General features: G+C 42.5%; 1 protein-coding gene and 1 pseudogene across 4 annotated transcripts in view; one reads left to right on the forward strand and one right to left on the reverse strand.

Moving 5' to 3' along the window:
• The window catches only part of ANXA3 (annexin A3), a 55,131-nt gene extending 40,429 nt beyond the window's left edge, over nucleotides 1-14,702 (reverse strand). The window contains exons 1-3 of one of the 4 annotated variants that reach the window (XM_058722159.1): nucleotides 14,542-14,702; nucleotides 11,316-11,367; nucleotides 8,153-8,236 (exon numbers count right to left, since the gene is read on the reverse strand). In XM_058722159.1, the coding sequence (XP_058578142.1) occupies nucleotides 8,153-8,236; nucleotides 11,316-11,330 (99 nt within the window). In that variant the 5' untranslated portion in view covers nucleotides 11,331-11,367; nucleotides 14,542-14,702. Of the gene's footprint in view, nucleotides 1-8,152; nucleotides 8,237-11,315; nucleotides 11,368-14,260; nucleotides 14,396-14,541 lie in introns of those variants that run through there. The other 3 variants (XM_058722158.1, XM_058722161.1, XM_058722160.1) reach the window with 3 other exon arrangements.
• LOC131507416 (large ribosomal subunit protein eL28-like) lies at nucleotides 6,267-6,672 on the forward strand (annotated as a pseudogene).
• Nucleotides 14,703-23,779: the final 9,077 nt, after the last annotated feature.

Consider the following 23,779-nt stretch of genomic DNA (forward strand, 5'->3'; position numbering starts at 1 on the left):
CCACAAACCTGAGTCTCCTTTGATGTATCTGTCTTTCCTTGCAAATGCAATCCATCAGCAAAGCCTACTGTATTTAGACTCTCTCAAAAAGATCATCTCCTGTGTACTTCTCCCCATCTTCCTTGCCCCTACTGTTGTCCAAGTCACCATCACCATTGCCCTGGACATGGACATCTGCAGCGGTCTCCCTTCCTTCCATTGCCCACCTCCTACCACCTCCCACAAGCAGCCAAGGGCTCTGTGTCAGTCATCCCCATGGCTCTGCGTGGCTTGACCCAACTCCCCTCTTCATCCTTACCACCCAGAGCTACTCTCCCCTTTGTCCAGCACACCTCAGTTCTCTGAGAGCCCAGCTGACATGTGTTGAATTCTTCTTCATCTTACTGTCTTTGTTTGTGCTATCCCCTTTATCTGGAATGTTCTTCTGCCTTCATTCCTCTGCTTAAAGGCTATCTTCTCTGACAAGCCAGCTCTGGCCACCTGACCTGAGTGGGTCCTCTCCTGTTGGTCTCCATCTCAGCAACCCTCCCCGCTTAGGGCACTCAGCTTTCAGTATTATCTCTCACCGTTTATATCTGCACCTCTATCTCCTCTGACATAAAATTCCAAGGGGCAGAGACCTTTTGTTTTACTCACTACACTGTATCCAGCTCTAGCCCAGTACCAGTCTTCAGATAGGGGCTTAATAAATAACTATGAATGAGTTTGCTGGAAGAAAATGGAAGCAAGATGATGACATCCCAAGGTGTGGAATTTCTCCAAGATGTACACAACACAATTGGCTGCCTGATGAAATTGCTTCCTTCAAACATCAGTAGTTCAGAGATCAAAGTGACCATTGTATCCTAGGAAATCTGGAATATGTTAGAAATATTTCAGTGGCTACTTTCAGTACCACAGGCTATTCCAGATCTTTCCAAGCTGGTTCCAGAAGCCAGGGTGGAAGCCTGGTGAACCAGGGATGTTTCCAGTGACTCTGTTATGTCTTTCTGTCTCTCTAAGCACTCAGGGGTTCTTTGGTGAAGGCAGCAAACCTAACTAACTGGATTGAGTCTGAAACACTGAGCCTCCCAAAAGTCTTTATCAACACAAACTTCTTTCTCAGAATAATTTTCGTTATTTGAAGTGGATTATAAATAATTTATATTCATCTTCTTTTGAGTTATTTAGTAGCAGTATTTGAAGATTACATTTTTAATCCACAATCAGTCAGGTTTAACTTAACTTAGCTAACAGTTCTTGACCAAACTCTGCTTGGCCAAGAGCCACAGAGAGTGGAAGACTAGTATGGCTATGTTGGCCACATCCTCAGTTAGATGAAGTACATATCCAACTTCATCCTCCAGGAGAGACACTTCTGTTAAAGGGACCTACCCTATAACTCTGGAAGATTCTGGAAGATACAGGGAAGCTGACTTATTGGATTGGGGAATCTTGCATCATCTACATCTTCTAAAATGGGTACCTGGCTAGAAAATGGCACTGGTTTGGCAGGATGTTGGGAATGTAGTGGTGACACCCAGTCTGCTCCCACATCACTTCTATGGGAATGGAAATCCACCCATGAGGGACCGAGATCAGGGACGTTTACTGTTTGTAATATTACAGAAAGAACATTTCTTGTGTCTGTGGCCAAGGTCATTAATGCCTACATAACACAATGGCTACATGCATTATTTTATGAGTTTTGTACAAGTGTGTGTTTGGGAAGTGACAATCCTAACAAGTTGCTACAGATCTAAGAACTCTTCCTAATGCAAAGTAAACCTACATAATGGAAATTCCTTGAAGAGTTTATACAAAGGCTATTGGGACTACTGAGATTCTCTGTGGTCCTTGCAGGATCCCCAAAACAGAAGTGTCATGCCTCCCCAAAACTCCTTGTTCCCCTCCTGTCACCTCAGGGGGTGATACATCTCATCTCAGACTTTATACCTGCTGTTCCTTCTGCTGGATGCTCTTCCCCAAGATATCCTCCTGACCCACTCACTCACTCCATGTTGACTTCTGCTCACATATCTGAGCAGAAAAAGCACACTCTCCATCACTGTCATTATCCATCTTTGCTTTCCTCCAGAGTACTTAAAACTGACTTTATATAATACACATTACTTCTTAGTTTATTAGCTACCTTCCCTAATAAAAATCAGAGGCACATAAGCTCCATGTTTTTTAAATTTCTCTTTCTCTGTATTTTCAGAGCCTAAAAAAGTATCTGGCACATAGTGGATGCTTAGCAAATATTTGTTAAATGAATAAGTGAATTAAAAATGTCTTCTTATCCTAAGTCTTGCTTTCTTTGATAACTCTCAAATGCCACTATGTACCTTTTCAGAGCTCCATGTCATACCTCAAAAATCTGACTAATGCATTCTTCAGCTTTGTACATGCTGTTCAGATGGAACTGTCACTACGCCTATTTAAACATGCCTTCAGAACCCAGGTGAAGTATTTACTCCAACACAAATGGTTAGAAACCAAAGGAGCAAAATCTGATAATGGAGGAAGGGACAGATTGAGAATTTTCTGCTCTTTTGACTTATTCTCTTCTAATGCACGTGAGACCTCTCCGTCTGTATTATCTTCTTGCTCTGTACTCTAAAATGCTTGTGCTTTCTAACTACTCCACAGGCATCAAAACACAGGTTTTCAAGAGAATCAAATTATACCTTCTTCCCTTCAAATTGCTTGCTCTCAATCTAAAACTTTTTATTTTCCTCTTTGCCTGTGATTTAGCAGGCTTCTCCAATAGCGACTCATAGATTTGGCAAATTACACTTTTTATTATGATTAAGTGTGAAAGAGGGGCCTTCACGGGTGACCTGGGGCCAGGGGGTGGCAAAGGACAGCTCTTTAATGCTCAGTCCATTCATTGCCAGTGAATCCTCTCTCTTCTCACTCAGATTAGACAGTGTTTCTTTCCAGACTCTGTCCTGAAACAAGGCTCTAATGTTTTGATTTGAAATCCAGGTCTTACCTGTTTTTCATTAACTTCCTGCAGAGGACCATTTTTGCAACTGTCTGAGTGCCAATATTTATCCAAAGAAGCTTTAGGGAACACGGCTTAAAACACACACCAGACAGGAAGTTGCAGTCGTGTTGAAGAGCACCTAATCAGGCATGATGCCCATCTCCTTGGGATGTGAGGAGTCTAGTTCAATGAAAACAGTTTTAGAGCCAGATCCTCCAGCCCTGAGATGCAGTAGGCAGGGAGATCAGAGGAGAAATTCAACACAACCACATGTGTGTCACACAGGTGTTCTCCCCACACATGTTTTAGATTTGTGTGGTTAGGAAGAGAAAACACACCAGGAAAGAAAGGTCAGGTGGGATGTCCCCACCAAAATTAGATACATGAACTGGACAGGGCTCTCACCAACTCTCTGTACCCAGGACCAGTAGCATCAACAGCCTGGGGCTGGTGTCATCCATGGGAAAGGAAGAGAAAGGCATCACTTTCCCTAATTCTCTCTCACATTAGCACACGGCACCTCTCCTAGGCATCCCTACTGTTGGTGTCATTACTCCAGGTTACACAGCGGAAATGGAACCATTGTGTCCTCATGTGTCAAACTGCACCAATATTGTTCCCGGGAAAGAGAGGAAGGGTTGGGTGGGGAAGAAAAGTTGTGCTCTCTTCCTCACAAGAACACATTGTCAGGGATTAATTTTTCCTATTAGTAAGTTTCCACCCTACATAAGCCTTCCCCAACCTTTCCACCATCAAGAATCCCTTTAAGTATTTCTTCTCCATGGACCTCATGCTTTGAGTGATTTTGCCTGCTAATCTGTATTTATTACAAAACATGTTCTCATTTTCCCCTGTGTTCCTTATTATTAAAGATAGTAACTTCCAAGCAGAAGTTCTGATCAGCACAAGGTAACCAGTACCTTATTGTTAATATAATTTTAGTAAACGATAAAGGAATATGGTATTTTGGAAATTCTGTGCAGCCTTGATGTGAGTTATATATGTATGATAATATATACATATATAGATAGATATAGATAGATATATGTATATATACATATATAGATACTCATTTAACAAAGAATATCTCTGGTCTTTTTCCTGGGTTCCTGGCATAGAGCTTCAAAGCCATTGGGATTTCCTGAGAGAGGAGTGTCTTTATTATGTTAACAAGGTGACTCAGGGTAAGCCTCTAGATAGCTGTAGGATGGCAGTTTGGGAGGGGAAGGAGACTGGAGATTAATTTCAGTCCCATGGCCTGTGATTCAATCAATCACACCTATGTCATGAAATCCCAGTGAAAACTCTGGAGATCCCTGGCTGGTGGACACACGATGTGCAAGGGAGGGTGATGCGTCCTGACTCCACGGACGCAGGGCCTTTCCAGACCTTGCTCTATGTCTCTATGTGTAGGCAGGCTTTCTAATAAAACTGTAATGGGGTGCCTGTGTGACTCACTTGGTTAAGCATCTGACTTCAGCTCAGAGCCTGGAGCCTGCTTTGGGTTCTGTGTGTGTCTCTCTTTCTGCCCCTTCTCCGCTTCCGCTCATGCTCTCTCTCTCTCTCCCTCAAAAATAAATAAACATTAAAAAAAATTTAAAAAAAACAACCCTGTAATCACAAATACAGCACTTTCAGTGAACTCTGTGAGTTGTTCTAGATGATTACTGAAAGCTAGAGGGTCACAGAAATCCCTGAATGTATAGGTCAGAAGCACAGGTACCTCTGAGGCATGGAGCTGGTGTCTGAAGTGAGGGCAGGGCTCTTAAACCTGGAGTTTAGGGGCGCCTGGGTGGCGCAGTCGGTCAAGCGTCCGACTTCAGCCAGGTCACGATCTCGCGGTCCGTGAGTTCGAGCCCCGCGTCAGGCTCTGGGCTGATGGCTCGGAGCCTGGAGCCTGTTTCCGATTCTGTGTCTCCCTCTCTCTCTGCCCCTCCCCCCGTCATGCTCTGTCTCTCTCTGTCCCAAAAATAAATTAAAAACGTTGGAAAAAAAAAATTAAAAAAAAAAAAACCTGGAGTTTAACTCCAGGTAGTGAGCGTCAGCACTGTTCTGCAGTATACACACTTGGAGTGGGAACAGAGCATTCATGTCTTTAAATGCATACAAATATCCAAAGGCACAGAATGTACAACACCAAGAGTGAACTGTAATGTAAACTGTGGACTCTGGTGATTCTGATGAGTCAATGTAGGTTCATCAGTTGCAACAAATGTACCACTCTGGTGGGGGATGTGGATAATGGAGGACCCTACACATGTGTCTGAGCAGGGGGTATATGGGAAATCTCTTTACCCTTGCCTCAATTTTGCTATGAACTTAAAACTGCTCTAAAAATAATCTTCAAAATAGGAGTGGTCAGAAAGAATCTATTTGAGGAAAATCCATCTGTTTTCAGATGGCTCAGAGAGAATCATTCCTGTGGGGAAGAGGATGCTGTTGATCTGTCATAAAATCAGGCCCCAGAAACTCCTTCACAAAAACAGTTGCAGGGATACTAATTAGCTAGGAAGATGATTTTTAAAAAATAATACGTTGGAATGATAATGATTACAACGAACGTTTACTGAGGGCTCACTACATGCCAGGCATGGCTAGTGCAATTTTACATGAACTGGGTTAATGCTTACAAGCACTAAATGATGTTGGTACTACTGTTATACCCATTTTACAGGTGAGGTAACAGAGATAGCAAGAGACTGAGAGTAACTTGCTCAAGGTCATAGTCAAGGGCCCGCTTCTTAACCCATTAAAGGGTTATGTGAGAGAAGAGCTGGGATTGTGGCTGGACTGTCTTCCTTCTGTTCCCAGTAGGGCCCAATGTGGCAGGTACTTGCTGCTTTGTTTAACTGCCTTTTGATGAACTTCTTCAAGACAAAGTTTGCAGGCATCACATTTATGTGAAGTTACATTTTTGTAAAATACCTTTTATCCCTTGGTTCCTCAGTGGTTCCATGTTTTCCTCATTTGTAAAGTAGAGTTTGGACTGGGGAAGGGAGAATGTATAGCAAGTTAAGATGTTATACTAGCTCATAAGGATTACGGTGGTTATGAGTTTAGAAAAAAATTAGCAGCATAATAAAAATGCTAATTTGAGGATTCAAACAAATAGCAGAGGATTCAAACAAATAGCAGATTGCATTCATTATTCTGTAAAAATAAGTTAGGAATTGACCAAGGAGCAAAAACCCCAGAATATCTGCTCGAGAGCGTCAGCACTGTAGAAGGCATGTATAGGAAATATACTGCTATGACATCTTCATAAAGTCATGTTCCGGCTCTTTCCGACTCTGCTGCCATGTCCGCCCACTTTCAATGGATAGTGGTGCCGAACTGCTCCAGCTTCCTGATGAAGAGGAGTGAGCAGACACATAGCATGAGGCCCATAACCTGAAGGCTCACAATTCCTTCCTCTACAATGGGGTGATTCACAGCAAGACTGTGGGTGTTGACCCACAGCGGATGGCAAAGGTCTAGTGGTAGTCATGAAGCGGGGATCCAACCAGCAAAAACCTGACACCTCCTACGTGCAGCCCATTAACAAGAATGCCCAGGCAACCCTCAGCAGCATCAGGTACGTGGTCCTCAAAAACAAGTACCGCCCCGATGTGCGCATGGCTGCCACTGGCAGAGCCAATGCAATCGTGCACAGCCAGAAGCCTGTGGTGAACCGCCCCCCCCCCCCCGCCAAGAGCTCCTGATCACCTGCCCCCCACCCCCAAAGCAATGAAGGTATCAAACACACACACACACACACACACACACACACACACACAAAGTCATGTTCCTAAGACTAGTTCTAATTTGTGGTTGCCTGAATGCTTGCTATGACCTAAAGGCAACAGAAGACAAGGGACCCTGGGTCCAAAGAGTACAAACTGTTACAGTATCAGGCCCTTTCCTTGGGTTTTAAGTAGGAGAACACATGCCTGAACAGAGATATGCAACAGTTCCAAAGGAAATAGTAATGCAACATAGATTGTTGACTCATCTGACACAATGGATGGTTGCAACACACCTCAAATTTATAGACCCAGGAAACTAGCTAGTCTTTCATCTTCCATGGCAATGTACTAAAATAGCAACCAAAGTCTTCCCTCTTGATCATAACACTCCAATAAACTCACCATCCACTGGTAACTGCAAACTGATCTGTAGTTTAGGAGAAAAGCATGGACTTGATTGCTTATTTGTTTTTAGGTGTTTAATGTGCTTTTGTGTGTAAGGGGGAAAAACAGAACATATAAAAGTTAGTGATAAGAATATTTACAAAAATCTGAGGGTTTATTTTTTTTTTTTTACTATGGTAAAACATAAAATTTACCACCTTAATGATTTTTAAGTGTACAGTTCAGTGGTGGTGAGAATATTCACACGGTTGTGAAACAGACCTCCAGAACTTTTTCACTGTGCAGAATGGAAACTCCATACCCATCAAGCAGCAAATCCTCTCCAGCCCAACAACTGGAGTTTTTGGTCTCTATGTGGTCCAACCACAACTCTGTTTTTGGTCTCTATCAATTTGACTACTTCAGATGCCTCACAGAAATGGAATCATAGTATTTTGTCTTTTTATTACTGGTATATTTCACTTAGCATAATGTTCTCAAGGTTCATCCATGTTGTAGCATGTATCACAATTCCCTTCCTTTTTAAGGCTGAATAATACCCCACTGTATGGATATACAGTAGCCACCTCCCCACCATCCATTCGGAGGCATTCTAAGACCCCCAGTGGATGCCTAAAATTGCAGATAATACTGAATCCTATGTATACTATTTTCCCCTATACATGTATAGCTATGATAAAGTTAAATTTATAAATTGGGCACAATAAGAACTTAACAACAACTAATAAAAAATTGTAACAATATACTGTGATAAAAGTTATATGAATATGGTCTCTCTCTCTCTCTCAAAATATCTTTTTTTTTTTTTTTAATTTTTTTTTCAACGTTTTTTATTTATTTTTGGGACAGAGAGAGACAGAGCATGAACGGGGGAGGGGCAGAGAGAGAGGGAGAAGAATCGGAAACAGGCTCCAGGCTCCGAGCCATCAGCCCAGAGCCTGACGCGGGGCTCGAACTCACGGACCGTGAGATCGTGACCTGGCTGAAGTCGGACGCTTAACCGACTGCGCCACCCAGGCGCCCCATCTCAAAATATCTTAACTGTACTCACCTTTCTTGTGATGCTGTGAGAGGATAAAATGCCTTTGTGATGAGATGAACTGAGGTGAATGATGTAGGCGCTGAGATCTAGAAACTAGTGAAAGAAAGTATTCCACTACTATTCACTTTCTGACAATTTGTCAGAAGGAGGACGTTCTGCTTGTGGGCTGTGGTTGACTGTGGGTAGCTGAAACCATGTAAAGTGAAATAGCGAAAAAGGGGGACAGCGTACCACATTTAATTCACCCATTCATTTGTCAATAGAAGTAAATTTCGCCAACAACTTAAATAAGCTCAGAGATGGATGCTTCCCAGAGTTTGCAGAAAGGAACACAGCCCTGCCAACTCCTTGATTTTAGTGCCATGAGACCAAGTTTAGGCTTCTAACACACAGGAACCGTGAGATTAAAAAAAATGGGTGTTGTGTTAAGTTGTTAAATTTATGGTAATTGGTTATGGTGGCAATAGAACACAAATACACCCTCTCTCACACATTTGGGTTTCTCCCAGCCCTTCAGAAATGAGCCATGACTTTGAAGGTGTCAGCTGACCCACTAATTAGAGAGCCTGACCAACTAATCTCAGGTTGAATTACTAACGGACAAGGACTAGAGAGAGATTTTTTTTTTTTTTTCTTTGTTCCCCATCTGATTCTACCAAGTGTTCACAATAGCAGCAGGAATTTCAGACCTGGAAAGAGGACTGATTGGCCTCCTGGCCATGGTAAGGGAATAACTTGGGGCCAAGCAAATCTTGCAGCAGCACACCTCTGCCCAGCACCACCCATGCTTAGGGCTGGTACATCTCCATACAAGCTATTCTTTAGGCCTTTCTGCCCCTCACTCATGAAATATAATGTATGTTCATGATTCACAAAAAAATTAGAGCATGGAAGGTGATGCACTAAAAAATAAATGTGCCCTTGCTCACAATTCTGCCTTTCTAAAAAGTTTTCATGTAATTCAGTCTTCATGGATATTTTTTCTTTTTTCTTTCTTATAAACAGAATCATTCTGTAGACATATTCTGCAAATTGATTATTTTTCATTGATTACGTTTTAAATTTTTTTTTTTTTCACTTCAGAGAGAGAGGGTGAGTGGGCGAGAGGGGCAGAAGGAGAGAGAATTTTTTTGTGTGTGAATATTTATTTTGAGAGAGAAAGAATTTTCTAATGTTTATTTATTCATTTTGAGAGGGGGGTAGGGGCAGAGAGAGAGGGAGAGAGACAGTCCCAAGAAGGCTCCACGTGCTGTCAGCACAGAGCATGACAACACGAAGCTTGATCCCGCAAACCATGAGATGATGGCCTGAGTCGAAATCAAGAGTAACCAACAGAGCCACACAGACGCCCCATAAGAGAGAAAGACAGAAAGAGAATCCCAAGTAGGCTCCACGCTGTCAGTGGCAGAGCCTGATGCAGGGCTTGATCCTACGACACTGGGATCGAGACCTGAGCCAAAATCAAGAGTCTGACACTCAGCCAACTAAATAACCCAGGCACTCCTCTTTGGACATTTTCTTACGTCAATATATAAAGACCGGACCCCCTTTTTTCCCATTCTTTTTAATGATCACCTAAAAATGGCTGTAAGTTACAAATGAGTCACTTACTCACTTCATACCCCATGGCCATTTATGCTGCCTGCATATTTTCATGAATACAAATGAATGTCTTTTAGCCTGTATTTTTTTCAGCCTTATGTAAGTATATCTATAGGATAAGTACCCAGAAGTGGAATAACTGGGTTAAAGAGGGTGTGCATTTAAACACTGATAGATATCACCAAAATACCATCGAAAAGTGTGCCAGGTTTAATCTCCCATGATCAGAGTATGAGAGTACTTGTCTTATCGACATACTCTCCGACATTGGTCTTACTATATGTTTTCCTCGCCTCTACCAATACTTAGGTAGAGATGGTTTCTCATTGTGTTGTTTACATTTCTTTATTTCCTAGTGAGAGATAGCATCTTTTCATATATTTTCGTGTATTACATCTGTAATTCTTTTCATGTCCTATTCATGTCCCTTACAAATTTTTCCATTGAGTTTTTTTTATTGATTTTTTCAAGTAATTAAACAATTTTTTAAACATTTATTTTTTTGAGAGACAGAGACAGAGCTTGAGCAGGGGAGGGGAAGAGAGAGAAGGAGACACAGAATCGGAAGCATGCTCCAGGCTCTGAGCTGTCAGCACAGAGCCCAACAACGTTGGGCTCGAACCCACGAACCATGAGATCATGATCTGAGCCAAAGTCAGACACTCAACTGACTGAGTCACCCAGGCACCCCTATTCAAGTAATTGTTATGTTAAGGAAATAAGTTTTTTGTCTGTTATCCTGTAAATATTATTCCCCTGTGGTTGTCTTCTGACTCTATTAATAGTGTTGTTTGCATGTAAACCATAAGTTTACATGCAGTTAAGTAGATCAATGTATTTCTTTTAGGCTTTTGGTTTGTGTCATAGTTGTAACTGCCTTTCCTACTCCAAGATTATTTTTATTTTTATTTACTTATTTATTAAATGTGTATGTACTTTGAGTAAGAGAGAGATCACACACACAGGGGAGGGGCAGAGAGAGAGAGGGAAAGAGGGCGAATCCCAAGCAGGCTCTGTGTTGCCAACACGGGGCTCAATCTCACAAACCTTGAGATCATGACCTGAGCCAACATGAAGAGTCACACGTTAATTGACTGAGCCACCCAGATGGCCCTCCAAGATTATTTTTAAAATTCACCCATATCTTGTCTCTTTCATTTCAGTGTTTTATCCATCTGAAATTCTTTTTAATGTAAGAAGGGAGAAGGAATACAGATTTACTGTTTTCCCAAATGGCTAGAACTTTTCCTAACATTATGTATTGAATAAGCTCTCTTTTCCTCTCTGATATGAACCATTATATTTACCATATAATAAATTCCCAAATCACAGATGAAATTTACTGTTATTGATCTCTAATTTGGTATCATCAAAAATAATTTTAATTATGTACTTCTACAAATACATTTTTATATTTTATTATTTTTAGACATCCTCTAGCTTTTTTGGCATGTTATATTTTCCAATGAACATTTTATCAACTTTCAAAACATTTTTACTAATATTTTGACTTGACTTTCTATATTTTGATTTGACTAGGATAAGTTATGAGGGCTTGGTTTTTACTTACCCAGATAGAGGCCATGATATCCCACTTTTGCTTGAATTGAGATCACACTAAACTATTAAAAGAAAAAAAATTACTAAACAGAATAAATCTGGGATTCAGAACACAATAATCTCAGAATAACCCTTAATCTTTAATCCGCAAACCAGAAGTCAACATTCAAAGAGAAACCATCTCAGTAAGATGATGTGTCTCTAGCATCAAGTACCTTATTTGCTAAACAAACATTTGCTGAGCACCTACTATATACAAGGGATTGTGCTGGATCTGGGTAGGGGTCAAAACAAGCCAGAAAAAAGAAAATCTCTACACTTGAGAGGTTTATACATATGTTTCCTGGAAAGCAAATTCTTGACTCATTTAAAAATCCAATAGAACTATGTTGATTGCTGAGTTCTTTTAACCAGAATCCATACCATCATAAGGAACAGCAGCAGAAAAAGAGATGGTCAACAAATTCTAGCTGGCTTCACTTTGATTCTTCGTGCTTGATCGTGATATCTCCATTTACATTTTACAAGGCTCCAAGCCTACAGCCTGTTATAAACAGACATGCCTGCTCTTTAAGAAGGCAGTCTGGTTCCTGGTAGGGCCCAGAGGTGAAAAGGGCAATTCTTTGGTGGAGCCCTGTTTAGGAACCCATGCACTTTTCATATGTAGACATTATTCAAACATGCTGGTATATCTCCATGGTTGATTTAGAAATACAAGTTGCTCCCACTGATCCTGGGAACAAAATAATCTAAAAATTTAAAGATAGCTCCAGAACAAAGTTCATAGGAAATTAACACTATTAGTTCCTGGAAATATTTAGCCTGATTTTCTCAGGCGCTCTGCAACCTAGGGCAATGGGCTCTCTACTTACCAGGTCTAACACTGCATCCCTCTGTATACACAGTGGATACAAGGTGTCCTAGTTCTGATTTTGCCTCTTTTTTATTTTTTATTTTTTTAAGTAGGCTCAATGCCCAGCATGGAGCCCAACATGGGGCTTGAACTCACGACCCTGAGATCAAGACCTGAGCTGAGAACAAGAGTTGGATGCTTAACTTGAGCCACCCAGGCATCCCCTGATTTTGTATCTTAAAACTCAATTTCTTTGAGCTTCAGTTTCCTCATCTGTAAAAAGAGGAGGGCTGCTAGCACAGAATGAAGTTATATGTATTATAATATCAGCTAACATTTTGAGTTCTTACTATGTGCCAGGTAATATAAAAAGCACTAGGTCAATTCTGCAAGGCTTTTTTGTCATATTTGTTCTCTGGGGCATGGAAGGCACTAAAAAAGTACTTTTTTTTTTTAATTTATATTTATTTATTTTTGAGAGACAGAATGAGACAGAGCACAAGCAGAGGAGGGACAGAGAGAGCAGAATCTGAAGCAGGCTCCAGGCTCCGAGCAAGCATTCAGCACAGAGCCTGATGTGGGGCTCAAACCCACGAACCACGAGATAATGACCTGAACTGAAGTTGGACACTTAACCGACTGAGCCACCCAGGCACCCCCCAAAAGCACTTATTGAATGAATGAATGAATGAATGATTTAATATAGACCTCAATAATCTAAGCAGCTATGTGTCATTAATACTATCCACTTTGCATTTAAAGAAGCTGGGGCACAGAGAAGGTACAACAATGGTCCAGCCACACAGCAAGTGAGTGTTCCCCTCCTGAATCTAGACAGTGACACTCCAAAGGTATGAAGTTAACTTCCATGCTTCTGCCTTCCCCAAGTGCCTATCCCAAACACTGTCAAAGCTGATGTTCAGTATGTGTTGATCCAGTACAATCTGGGAATTGTAAATTATTAACAATTATTACTGATTGAAGTTTTAAGAAATCACTCCATACTGGAGGCCATGTGAGCTAACAACAGAACTTTAATGATGCTTTTCAGAAGGGGATTAGAGTACCTCCCTCATTTCCTCTACTTCATCCCCAATTCCTATTTCTCAACAGATTGCTCTACACAACCACCATAGCTCTGAGAACAAGATTCTGGTTTTCTTTACATCTTTAAATTCCCTTTCTCATCAGTCTGAAATTTTCTGCCTTCATGAAGCCAATGGTAATATCTTTGCAGAATAACATTATAATGAGTTACAGTTTTCACGATGTTGATAAAACAAGTTGTAAATGTAGCTCTCCCTGATGGTAGTCTGGCTGTGTATGTAACTCCTTATCAGCAGCCAGAGGAGCCATCAGGGACCCAGAGCCCCTGGGACCTTGCACAAACCACAGTTTCCTATATACGGTCATTTGCAATCTAGGAGTCAGATTCCCCACCTGCCGAGTTAAATGCCAGCAAGATGATTCATGAGCCGTGAAATGGACTCTGTTGCAATCAAAGAAAAAGGTGAGTCTTTTCAAGGAAAAGCAAATTCCTTCGATTCCCAATACTTAATAGCTAAATGTACTTTTCTTCTACCACCTAAAAATAATTAAGTGTAGTAGGATAAATGGCTTAACTTAAAGAGGAGAAACTGCTCGCAGGGATGGGTGGGGTTCCAAGTCCTCAGAATGGAGCTCGAGCCAGCCCCTCCTGAGCCCCCAGGGACCCACAGGGTATTTGTGACTCACTGCTCTTTTTCTGTCCCCAACACGTTCGGGACTTGGGAGGTCGAGAAGGCCAGCTCGATCCGTAAGCTGCTAGCTGTGATGGAACCTGAAGGGTCGAGGGCGCAGGGCCAGCTAGGGGTCGCTTTGCGCGCCGCCCTCACCACAGCTGGGTGACTCCCCGGGACACCCCATGTTTGCTCCTCTGGGCCTCAGTTTCCTCCAATTTGAAATGGGAGTCGTGGACTCTCTTCCCTGAAGCTTCTCAGGCCCCGCACCCCCGCGGCCCGCTGGTATGCGGCGTGGGCTGCGCTCGCGGGGAATCTGCCCCCGCGCCCACCTCTCCCAGCTGCCGAGCAGCCGCGCGCGACGCGCGGGGAGGCTGAACTTACCTGAAGCGGGGCCGCGGGGACCCGGGGTGCGGGAGAACCGCGAGAGGGAGTGCGCCCGGCCGCCGGTGCTCCGCGTCCGCTGGGTCTGCGACCGCGACCGCACCCCTTCCTCCCGCCCCTCCCCCGGCCTCCGGGCCCCACCTGACCGCCGCTGGAGGCCCTGGGAAAAGCCAGCCGCGCCCCGCGGCCGCCGGGGCTCCACCTCTGCATGGTGGCGCCGCAGCTCTCCGCTTTCCTGGGTGGCCACGCTTTCCCGCCCTCGTCTCCCAACACCCTCGCACCGAGACCCGTTTCCTCGGTTTCCACGTCCCCTTCTCTTGCGTTAAACTCTGCAGATTGATTGCAGTGCTTATTTCGTTCGAGGCGCGTGGATTCAAAGATTACACTGTCCCGGCTCCCAAGAAGCTCAGGCCTGGAACGGAGGGCGAACACTCCACACCAGTGCCAGCCCATAACATTTCTCTAGCATGGACTTTGGCCGGGCACTGTTCTAAATTCTTTAGGAGGATGCCCTAATACCAATCTTTCAACGGCCCTATAGGGTAGATACCGGTTTCCCAGGTATTTGGAAGTAGTGTTCCTGCGAAACCCTCCCTAAGCCAAAATGGCAGGAAGTGAAGAAGCCATCACCATTAATTTATGTGGAAAAGCTTTTGAGCGCTCCCAGATTCTGCCCCGCCCCCATCCTCCCCTCCCCCCCCCCCCCCCCCCGCCCCAATAACCTCTCGTAAGCCTTTCTGGTATCTTAGACACATCTTGCCAACAGATGCACAAAATAAATGGAGAGGAAGCTCATGTGCTCATAGATATAGTTCGAAGCTACAGAGACTTGCTGATGAGATGCTCAGTGTAATTCTGGGGGAAGGAGCTTGGGGGGGGGCGCTCTGGCTTGGGTGTGTCCCCTCCCTGTATTAGGGCTGCTGCAAAACAAATGCTGAAGACTGTTTTTGGTTTTGCCTTTTTTCCTTTCTTCTTTCAGTTAGGAAAAACAGGTACTAAGGATGTCGGTATTTGGTGAAAGCGAAGTGGCCTCACAGGAACTTTGGAAAATCAAGGGATACCTGTACTGTTACTGTCCCCCATTTTATAAATGAGGAAACCTAGACAGAGAGATTAAGTGATTTAAGCAAGTCACACAAGCAGGAAACGATAGAACTTCATTTTTGAACCCGGGGAATTGTATTATCCCTCTGCTAAGCTTATTGGCTCTCTAGTATGAGGATTAGAACCACAGACTTGGGAGATAGGAAGGTAGAAGGGCATTCTAGGCATTAGGAACAACAAAACAAACAAAGGAGGCTAAAAGTGAAGGCCCTGGTTGAATTGAGGGAATCGTGAGTTGGGTGTTGAAGAATGTAGTACAGAACACTAGACGCTACTGTTGATTGGGTACCAGGCATTGGACTAAGTGCCTGATGGCAACTCCTCTTTTATTTCAAGGCAACTCTAGGAGGTGCTATTTTTATCACAATTTGCAACAGAGGCAACTGAAGCTTAGAAAGGCCAAGTGATTTATCCAGAGCCACTGGAGTAAAAAGCGTCATAACTGGGACTCAGCGCTGGCCTCAGTGCTTATGTACCTTTCCTCTGGGCAGGGCTGAATCTTGAATGATACACTTCGAGTGTTTGGGCACAACTTAGTAGTGGGGAAGCACTGAACGTGTTCAAGGGAGACTGGTCTAGGGATCCAACTCATCCTCTAAAAAGGCAGTTATGCAGGTTCCATAAACTGTGAATCAAAAGAGAGAAGAGAAAATTAAAATCCTACAGGGAGACTCTAGATCCTCTGCCATTTGGACTTCAAATGAAGTTAATGAGAGGTGGAATGAGGGCAGTGTGGCGGTTTTGGCTCTTCCCAGTGGGATTTCACAGTCTTTAGTCTCTTTGCCTTTAGTGAAACGCCCCTGAAAGAGCAGGACTTTACAGCAAAGGCCTGAGGGCAAAAGCCAAGGATGGAGGTCAGGGTAGAACAGGCACCCTTTTCCAGGGAGAAGCAGGTGCCACGCTAGGGTGGAGCCAATTCTGGGATTTGTTCAAGAGGCAACATTAGACAATGACCAAGAGGGCCGGGAACAGCCTGAGGTAGGAACAGTCAAGAAGAGCAGTATCTTAGTCTGTTCGGGCTGCTATAACAGGCTACCATATACTGTGTGGCTTATAAAAACAAAGATACTTATTTCTCACAGTTCTGGAGGCTGGGAAGTCCAAGACCAAGGCTCTGGCAGGTTTCATGTCTGGTGAGGGCCCCCTTCCTAGTTTGTAGACAGTTGTCTTCTTGTTGTGCCTCACATGGCCAAAAGGGCAAGAGAGCTCTCTGGGGCACAAATATAGGGCACAAATCCCATGAATGACAGCTCTGCCCTCATGACCTAATCACCCCAAAGGTCCCACCTCCTAATTCCATTGCTTTGGGAGGTTGGATTTTGACGTACTAATTTTGAGAGGAAACCAACATTCAGACCGTAGCAAGCAGCTTACAACAACTCCCATAGTTTCCTCTGAAAAAGTTACTATATAGGGGCATCCAGGTGGCTTAGTCAGTTAAGGAGCTCACTCTTGATTTCAGCTTGGGTCATGATCTCATGGTTCGTGAGTTTGAGCTCATGTCGAGCTCTGCGCTGACAATGCAGATTCTGCTTGGGATTTTCTCTCTCTCTGCCCCTCCCCCACTCGTTCTCTCTCTCTCTCTATCTATCTATCTCTCTCTCTCTGAAAATAAACTTAAAAAATTACTATATAAAATTTTTAATTGTGAAATATTTTAAAGATACCAACAAGAATAAATTATATTATAAAAATATTGACTACCTTTGTACTCATCACCCAGATTTATCAAAGCTTAAACGTTATGTTGTATTCATTGAGAATGTTTTTGAGATATTTTAAAAGATAAGTGGATACAATTGATGTTCCTTTTGTGCTCCTTCCGATCCATTTGCCTCCCTCTTTCTCCAGAGATAACCCAACAATAAACTGTTATTATTTTTTTGCATGTTGTTATACTTGTTTCAAAATGTTGATATAGCTGTAAGTATTATAGAACACTATATAGCAGGCTTTTCAACTTAAATAAATGATATGGTGATGTATATACTTCCACTGGCTCTTTCGTTCAAGGCTAGCTACTCTAGTAGCTAGGCATTCATTTTAACTGCTGTATGGTATTTCATTTTATGACTTTATCATGGTTGATTCATCATTCTTCTGAGGATGGACATTACATTGTTTCAATATTTTTCTACCATGAATAATTCTTTGGTGAACATTATTGTACATAGCTTCTTGTTCACAGGTGTTTGGGTTGATGACATTATCATTTGAAAATGAAATGAGGAAAGAGAGAAAACACTAGAATGTTGGGTACAAGGAGCAGGAGGTTCCTGGGAGAAGGTGTGAATAGCATTACAGACTAGATTACTTCAAAGATTAGTTTTTAAATGGGACATTGTGAAAAATTATAAGAGGGTGGGCAAATGTAGCAGCTACTACCACCATAATGCTATATAACCAACCATCCTGAAATTCAGGGGCTTAAAAGAAGTCATTTATTTTCTCAGAACTGCAGGACGGCTGAGATGGCTCTGCTCCCTGTGTTCATTCTGGGTCCAGGCTAGGGCAGGGGAACAACTTCCTGGAGGAAGGTCTTTTGGCCATGTCAGAGTACAAGAGGACACACTCAACTGCACAGACACTTCTGAAGCCCTTGCTTGTATCATGACTTCTAACAACCTATTAGACAAATAAGATGGCCAATTCTATTGGGTGGGATGGATGGGGTGGGCAGGGGATAATTCTGAACAGTAACCTAGCCCATCTTAGCAGGGTCCAGAGAGGTGTTGAGGAGAGGTTGGGAGCTTCCAACACGGCCAAGCTTTGTCAAATGGAACAAGGACAACTAGAGAAGCTCCTACATCCAATATTCAGTTCCTGGGGACAGGTAGAAATATGGAGGGTCTCAAGATCCCAGGAGAGTGTTAGGCAAAGAAATAAGACTTTCCTAGAAAAACGAGCTCAACCAATAAACCATCAAATATTATTTTGGTATTTGAAACGACAAAATAATCCACAATTTAGCGAACTTTTTTAAAGCACCAGTTATATGCCAGGCACTGTTCTAAATGTGTTGTGCACATTATTTTATTTAACTTTCACCCCAACCAAATGAGGTAGGTCCTATTATGTTTTATTTCTAAGAGTTCCATAAACTGTGCAGTGTAAAATCCTGGGCCAAGGTCACATAGCCTGTAAATCATGTACTTACAATTCAAACACAGTCAACATGCTCCAAAGCTTATCTTAATCACTACAATGATAAATCTACACTTAATGCCAACAAGTTGACCCCAGGATCTCCCTTGGGAATGAGGGGGAGGAGAAAGGACCAGCAGGTAATCTAGGTGAAACTATTCTTCTTTTATGTTCAAAAGCTCTACAGTTATAGTCACATTTTCTAGCAACAGAAACTGCCATTATTCATGACCCCTTGTTAGCTCAGTAGACAGGGAAAGAAATATAGATTAAATGCCCTTTAAGGGTCCCTTCCATTTCTGGAAGTAAGTTATTCAACAAAAGAGCCCCTGTGAAAAATATTGGTTGACATACAGCAGCAGGAGAGGGGCAGATGGTTTGGGTATTCTGACTTTCATGGTTCAAAATTCTGTACCAAATTATGATGGACATATATGGTAGGCAAAATAATGGACCCAAATAATCCCTGGAAACTTTAAAATATGTTATGTTACATGGTAAGGGAGAATTATGGTTGCAGATAGAATTAAGGTTGCTAATCAGTTGACCTGAATATAAACAGATTATCCTGGAATGTCTAGGTGGGCCAAATGTAATCACGAGGGTCCTTATATGGGGAAGAGGGAAGCAGAGTCTGAGCAGAGAGATGGCTCAGTTAGAAAGGCTCAACTTGGTCATTGCTGGCTTTGAAGATGGAAGGGGGTGAAGATCCAAGGAATGCAGGTGGCCTCTGGAAACTGGTGAGGCAAGAAAATGGATTCTCCCTAGGAGCCTCTACATGGGATGCAGCTTGCCAACACTTTGATTTTAGCCTAGTGAGACCCATTTTGGACTTCCGATCTCCAGAACTGTAAGAAAATAAGCTTGTGTTATTTTAAGCCACTAAATTTGTCGTAAGACATCATAGCAGCTGTACGAAACAAATACAGCACTCCTGTGGGCGTGACCTACACTGGATGTTGTTTGTTTCTATCCCCCAAGTGGTGCAGTTAGATCCTCCTATCAGAGCTGAACAGTAATTGAATAAATATGGTCGTTGCTAAGAAAATTTAAAAGAGAAAAGGAGTAGTTCAACTTCCTCTCTTAATAAGCCTTTCTTAAGATGGTTACAAGGTTTAGGGGCGCCTGGGTGGCTCCGTCGGTTGAGTGTCCAACTTTGACTCAGGTCATGATCTCGTGATTTGTGAGTTCGAGCCCCACATGGGCTCACTGCTGTCTGGCAGAGTCTGCTTCGGATCCTCTGTCCCCCTCTCTCCCCCTCCCCTGCATGTGTGCATGCTCTTTCTCTCTCTCTCAAAAATAAATAAACTTTAAAACAATGGTTACATGGTTTAAAAAAATGTTTTTAATTCTAAAAAGATGTACATCAAAGTCTTGGCTCTTACCCTCTCCCACCCACCCTGACCCTTCAGTCCCTGATGGTCCCTTCAGATAAACACTTTCTTTCTTTAGGTTCTTGTCTATCCTTCCATTGTTTAAGTAAAATCAAGCAAAACAAATGCCTGTTCTTATTTCTTCCCTTTATTACACAAAGGCAGTCTATTTTTATAGTTTTGTATCTTGTTTTTCTCAATGTGTCGCTTTTTGATCAAAAGAGAGGTGTGGATTTATTTCAATTAAAATTCATTGGTAATATTTATTGACTGCACACTACCTATAAGACACCATGTTAAGTGCTATGGTAGATTAAAAGGAAATAATGAGACATAGTTCAGATATCAATAGGTTTATAATCTGAAGTCAAGACAAGCTCCTGTGAAGCTGAAGTCAGAAATTCACAATGCTTTATGGTTTTTATATATAATGCTAAGTTCTGGGGAAAGGACTTGTAGCACTAGAAGAAGAGACACTAAAAGTTTGGGGCAGTCAGGAAAGTTGGCAATGCAGTTTGAATGATTTTAACATGATCATTTGGAAGAATTCTTACTTCCTTTTTAATTTGAAATTAGTGTGCCCCGGACTTCTCAATCCTAGCATAAGGTTGTCTTACCACCATTGCTGTTATCCTGAGAAAGGTTTTAGTGGAAATACTAACTTGAAGACAAGGATTAGAACTAATCAGTTGTCATTTAGATGCCTGCAAACTTTGGTCTGGGTTATTTATAGTCAAAAGGTCAGAATTTATTTTTCCTAGTCTTTCAAGTGGGATAATACTTGATATCCTTTAGCCAATATAGGGGCTGCTGGGGCTCAGGAAGTTCTCGGGTTTGGAGGATGTGTGTGAGCTGAAGAGACTAGAGCAGGGGTTCTCTGGACTGGAACGTGGGAACCTGGTGTAAGTGCAAATTCCCTCAGACCTATCCCAGACCTACTTTCTAAATAAGCCCTCTGGGTGATTCTGATGCAGCGGAGGGCTTGAGGGCCACTGGTTTAAGAGGACATCCTGCCTCAAACGGAAGAGGAGCTGTAATGGAAAAAGCAGAGAAACAGACGTGCACGTGGAGCACACCAGATCTACAAATCCAGAGTGGTGATGAGTTTTCTTCCAAGACAGAGGATACGGCCTTCCATTCTGCATTGTGATTCCTGACTCCCGTTCAGAGGTCGCCACAATGAACAATATTAGGTACACCTCATCCTGTGAAATTCTGGGATTAGCATAGTGGCAGGAGGTGGATATTTATTGAGAACCTATTATTTATGACAGACAATGAGTAATGCCTTTGCATACATGGTCTTATTTCATGCTTACTAACCTATTTAGATTTGGCGTGATTAGTTCTATTTTGCAAATACAGAGACAGGCTCAAAGGGCTTGTACCATGCATGGGCCGTGTGCCACACAACCAGCAAGCAATAGGGCTGGGTTTACATCCAGAAGGAAATGAGTAACAGGTGGTGTTAATGTAGGGCTAAGTTTTATTGTTTCAGGGTTTAACTTCTTTGGTTTCAGGATGGCAACTTAAATTTTTTTTTGATGTTTATGTAAATACTTTTGAGAGAGAAAGAGAGAGAGGGAGAGAGAAGGAGAGGGAGGGAGAGAATGCACACGACTGTGTGTGTGCATGCATGTGGGTATGAGCGAGGAGGGGCAGAGAGAGGCAGAGAGAAAGAGAGAGAGAGAGAGAGAGAGAGAGAATCCCAAGCAGGCTCTGCTCTGTCAGTGCAGAGCCTGACCCAAGGCTGGAATTCACAAACCTGAGCTGAAATCAAGTCATAAGCTCAGTCAACTAAGCCACCCATGTGCCCCTCAGTATACACTCTAACCATTTTCTGAATGTTTCTTATGGTAACAACTGCCTGGTTACCAACTTATAGGCTAGAATCCTGCTACAGCATGATTATAAAGCTAATATTTTTTTTCCTCACAGGATGAATTTTCTCAGAAGGAAAAAATGTTGGATGATAATAATGATAAATATTATGCTCTCAGAAACCAGGTTGATAGTTATTCAGAGAAGGAACCTAGGAAAATATTATTTGATGAAATTTTCACCGTTCTGAATACATAGAACTGCATTATAGTTTTAGAAGAAGCTAATTTTCCTACATCACCTTTTCCCACTCTAAATAGAATAATTTGTGAGTCAAATATAAGATTTTAGAGCAAAGTTGTTGAGGTATATTTATTTTTATTTATTAAAAATTTTATGTTTATTTATTTTTGAGAGAGAGAGAGAGAGAGAGCAGAGGAGGGGCAGAGACAGAGAGAGACCCAGAATCTGAAGCAAGCCCCAGGCTCTGAGTTGTCAGCACAGACCCTGACGCAGACCTTGAATGTTACAAACCCCGAAATCATGACCTGAGCCGAAGTCAGACGCTTAACCAACTAAGCCACCTAGGCACCACTTGAGGTGTATTTAAAATATATGGTAGAATAGGAGGCAAAACCTAACAGAAGATTTAGCTGACTGAGTGGTTGTCGATATTAAATACGTTTGCTCTTACAATGGTGTGCTGAGCTGGTTTGACATGCAAAAGCAAATTGCTAGGGTGCCTGGGTGGCTCAGTCTGTTGAGCATCTGACTTCAGCTCAGGTCATGATCTCATAGTCTGTGAGTTCAAGCCCTGCGTCGGGCTCTGTGCTGACAGCTCAGAGCCTGGAGCCTGCTTCGGATTCTGTGTCTCCCTCTCTCTCTGCCCCTCCCCCACTCATATTCTGTCTCTCTCTCTCTCTCTCAAAAATAAATAGACATAAAAAAAGAGTTAAAAAAAAAGAACAAAAGCGAATTGCTAGATTTTTAGGAATTTTGAAGCAAACACAGCCATTATTAAGCATTATATTAAATAAACACAACTGAATAAATTATGTTAAAAACACAGACACCCAAACTTCCTAATTATGTAAAAATAATTTTTTACATAGTAAAATATAAAATGTTACTATTCTTGGTGCTTTTGAGGTGATTTATGTCTATTATATCTGTGTAGTAGAAATGCTGTATGAAATTGTGTTCCTGAATATCGCTCCCCAACTCTATGTTCAGTGAAATTATGGTGGTAGGTTGATTGGCCATGGTGTGGCATCTACACCAGAAAAGCCGGCCAATGCTACAAATCAGGCCTCTTCTGACTCCAAATGCTGGTTGTGAAATATTTATCAGCATGCCACTGATGCTAGCAATGGGCAAATTTAAAATGAAGACATGGGGGCGCCTGGGTGGCTCAGTCGGTTAAGCGTCCGACTTCAGCTCAGGTCACGATCTCACGGTCTGTGAGTTCGAGCCCTGTGTCGTGCTCTGGGCTGATGGCTCAGAGCCTGGGGCCTGCTTCCGATTCTGTGTCTCCCTCTCTCTCTGACCCTCCCCCGTTCATGCTCTGTCTCTGTCTCAAAAATAAATAAACGTTAAAAAAATAAAAAAATAAAATAAAATGAAGACATGATTTGAGTTCAAGTGCTTCACTGTCTTTGATATATATCTGAAAACTATAGCCAGATGGCACTGAATTTAAGGACTATATAAGAGTTCTGGCAGAAGAGAAACAGCATACTCAAAGGGTTTGATGAAAGAATTTTAAAAAGGGACTATTTACAGAGTGTAGGCAGGGTTACTTAAAAGAATACACAGGCAGGGTTACTTAAAAGAATACACAGAGATGATGAAGTCCCTGGGATTAGGAACAGGATTAAATCATTACTACCTTTACACTTGCAGGGCAGGAGAGGGATGGTGTTATTCGAACTTTTTAGAACTGGACTGTGGTGGAGGGACCATGGCTCGGGAGGAACCCAGCCAGAACCACAGCAAGGCAGGGGCGAGTAGGGGGCGAGAGATAGACACACCTGAACTCCTCTCACATCACTGTCTGCATTTGGCCAGTCTCCACCAG

The sequence above is a fragment of the Neofelis nebulosa genome, chromosome 3, assembly GCF_028018385.1.
Source record: "Neofelis nebulosa isolate mNeoNeb1 chromosome 3, mNeoNeb1.pri, whole genome shotgun sequence".
NCBI lineage: Eukaryota > Metazoa > Chordata > Mammalia > Carnivora > Felidae > Neofelis > Neofelis nebulosa.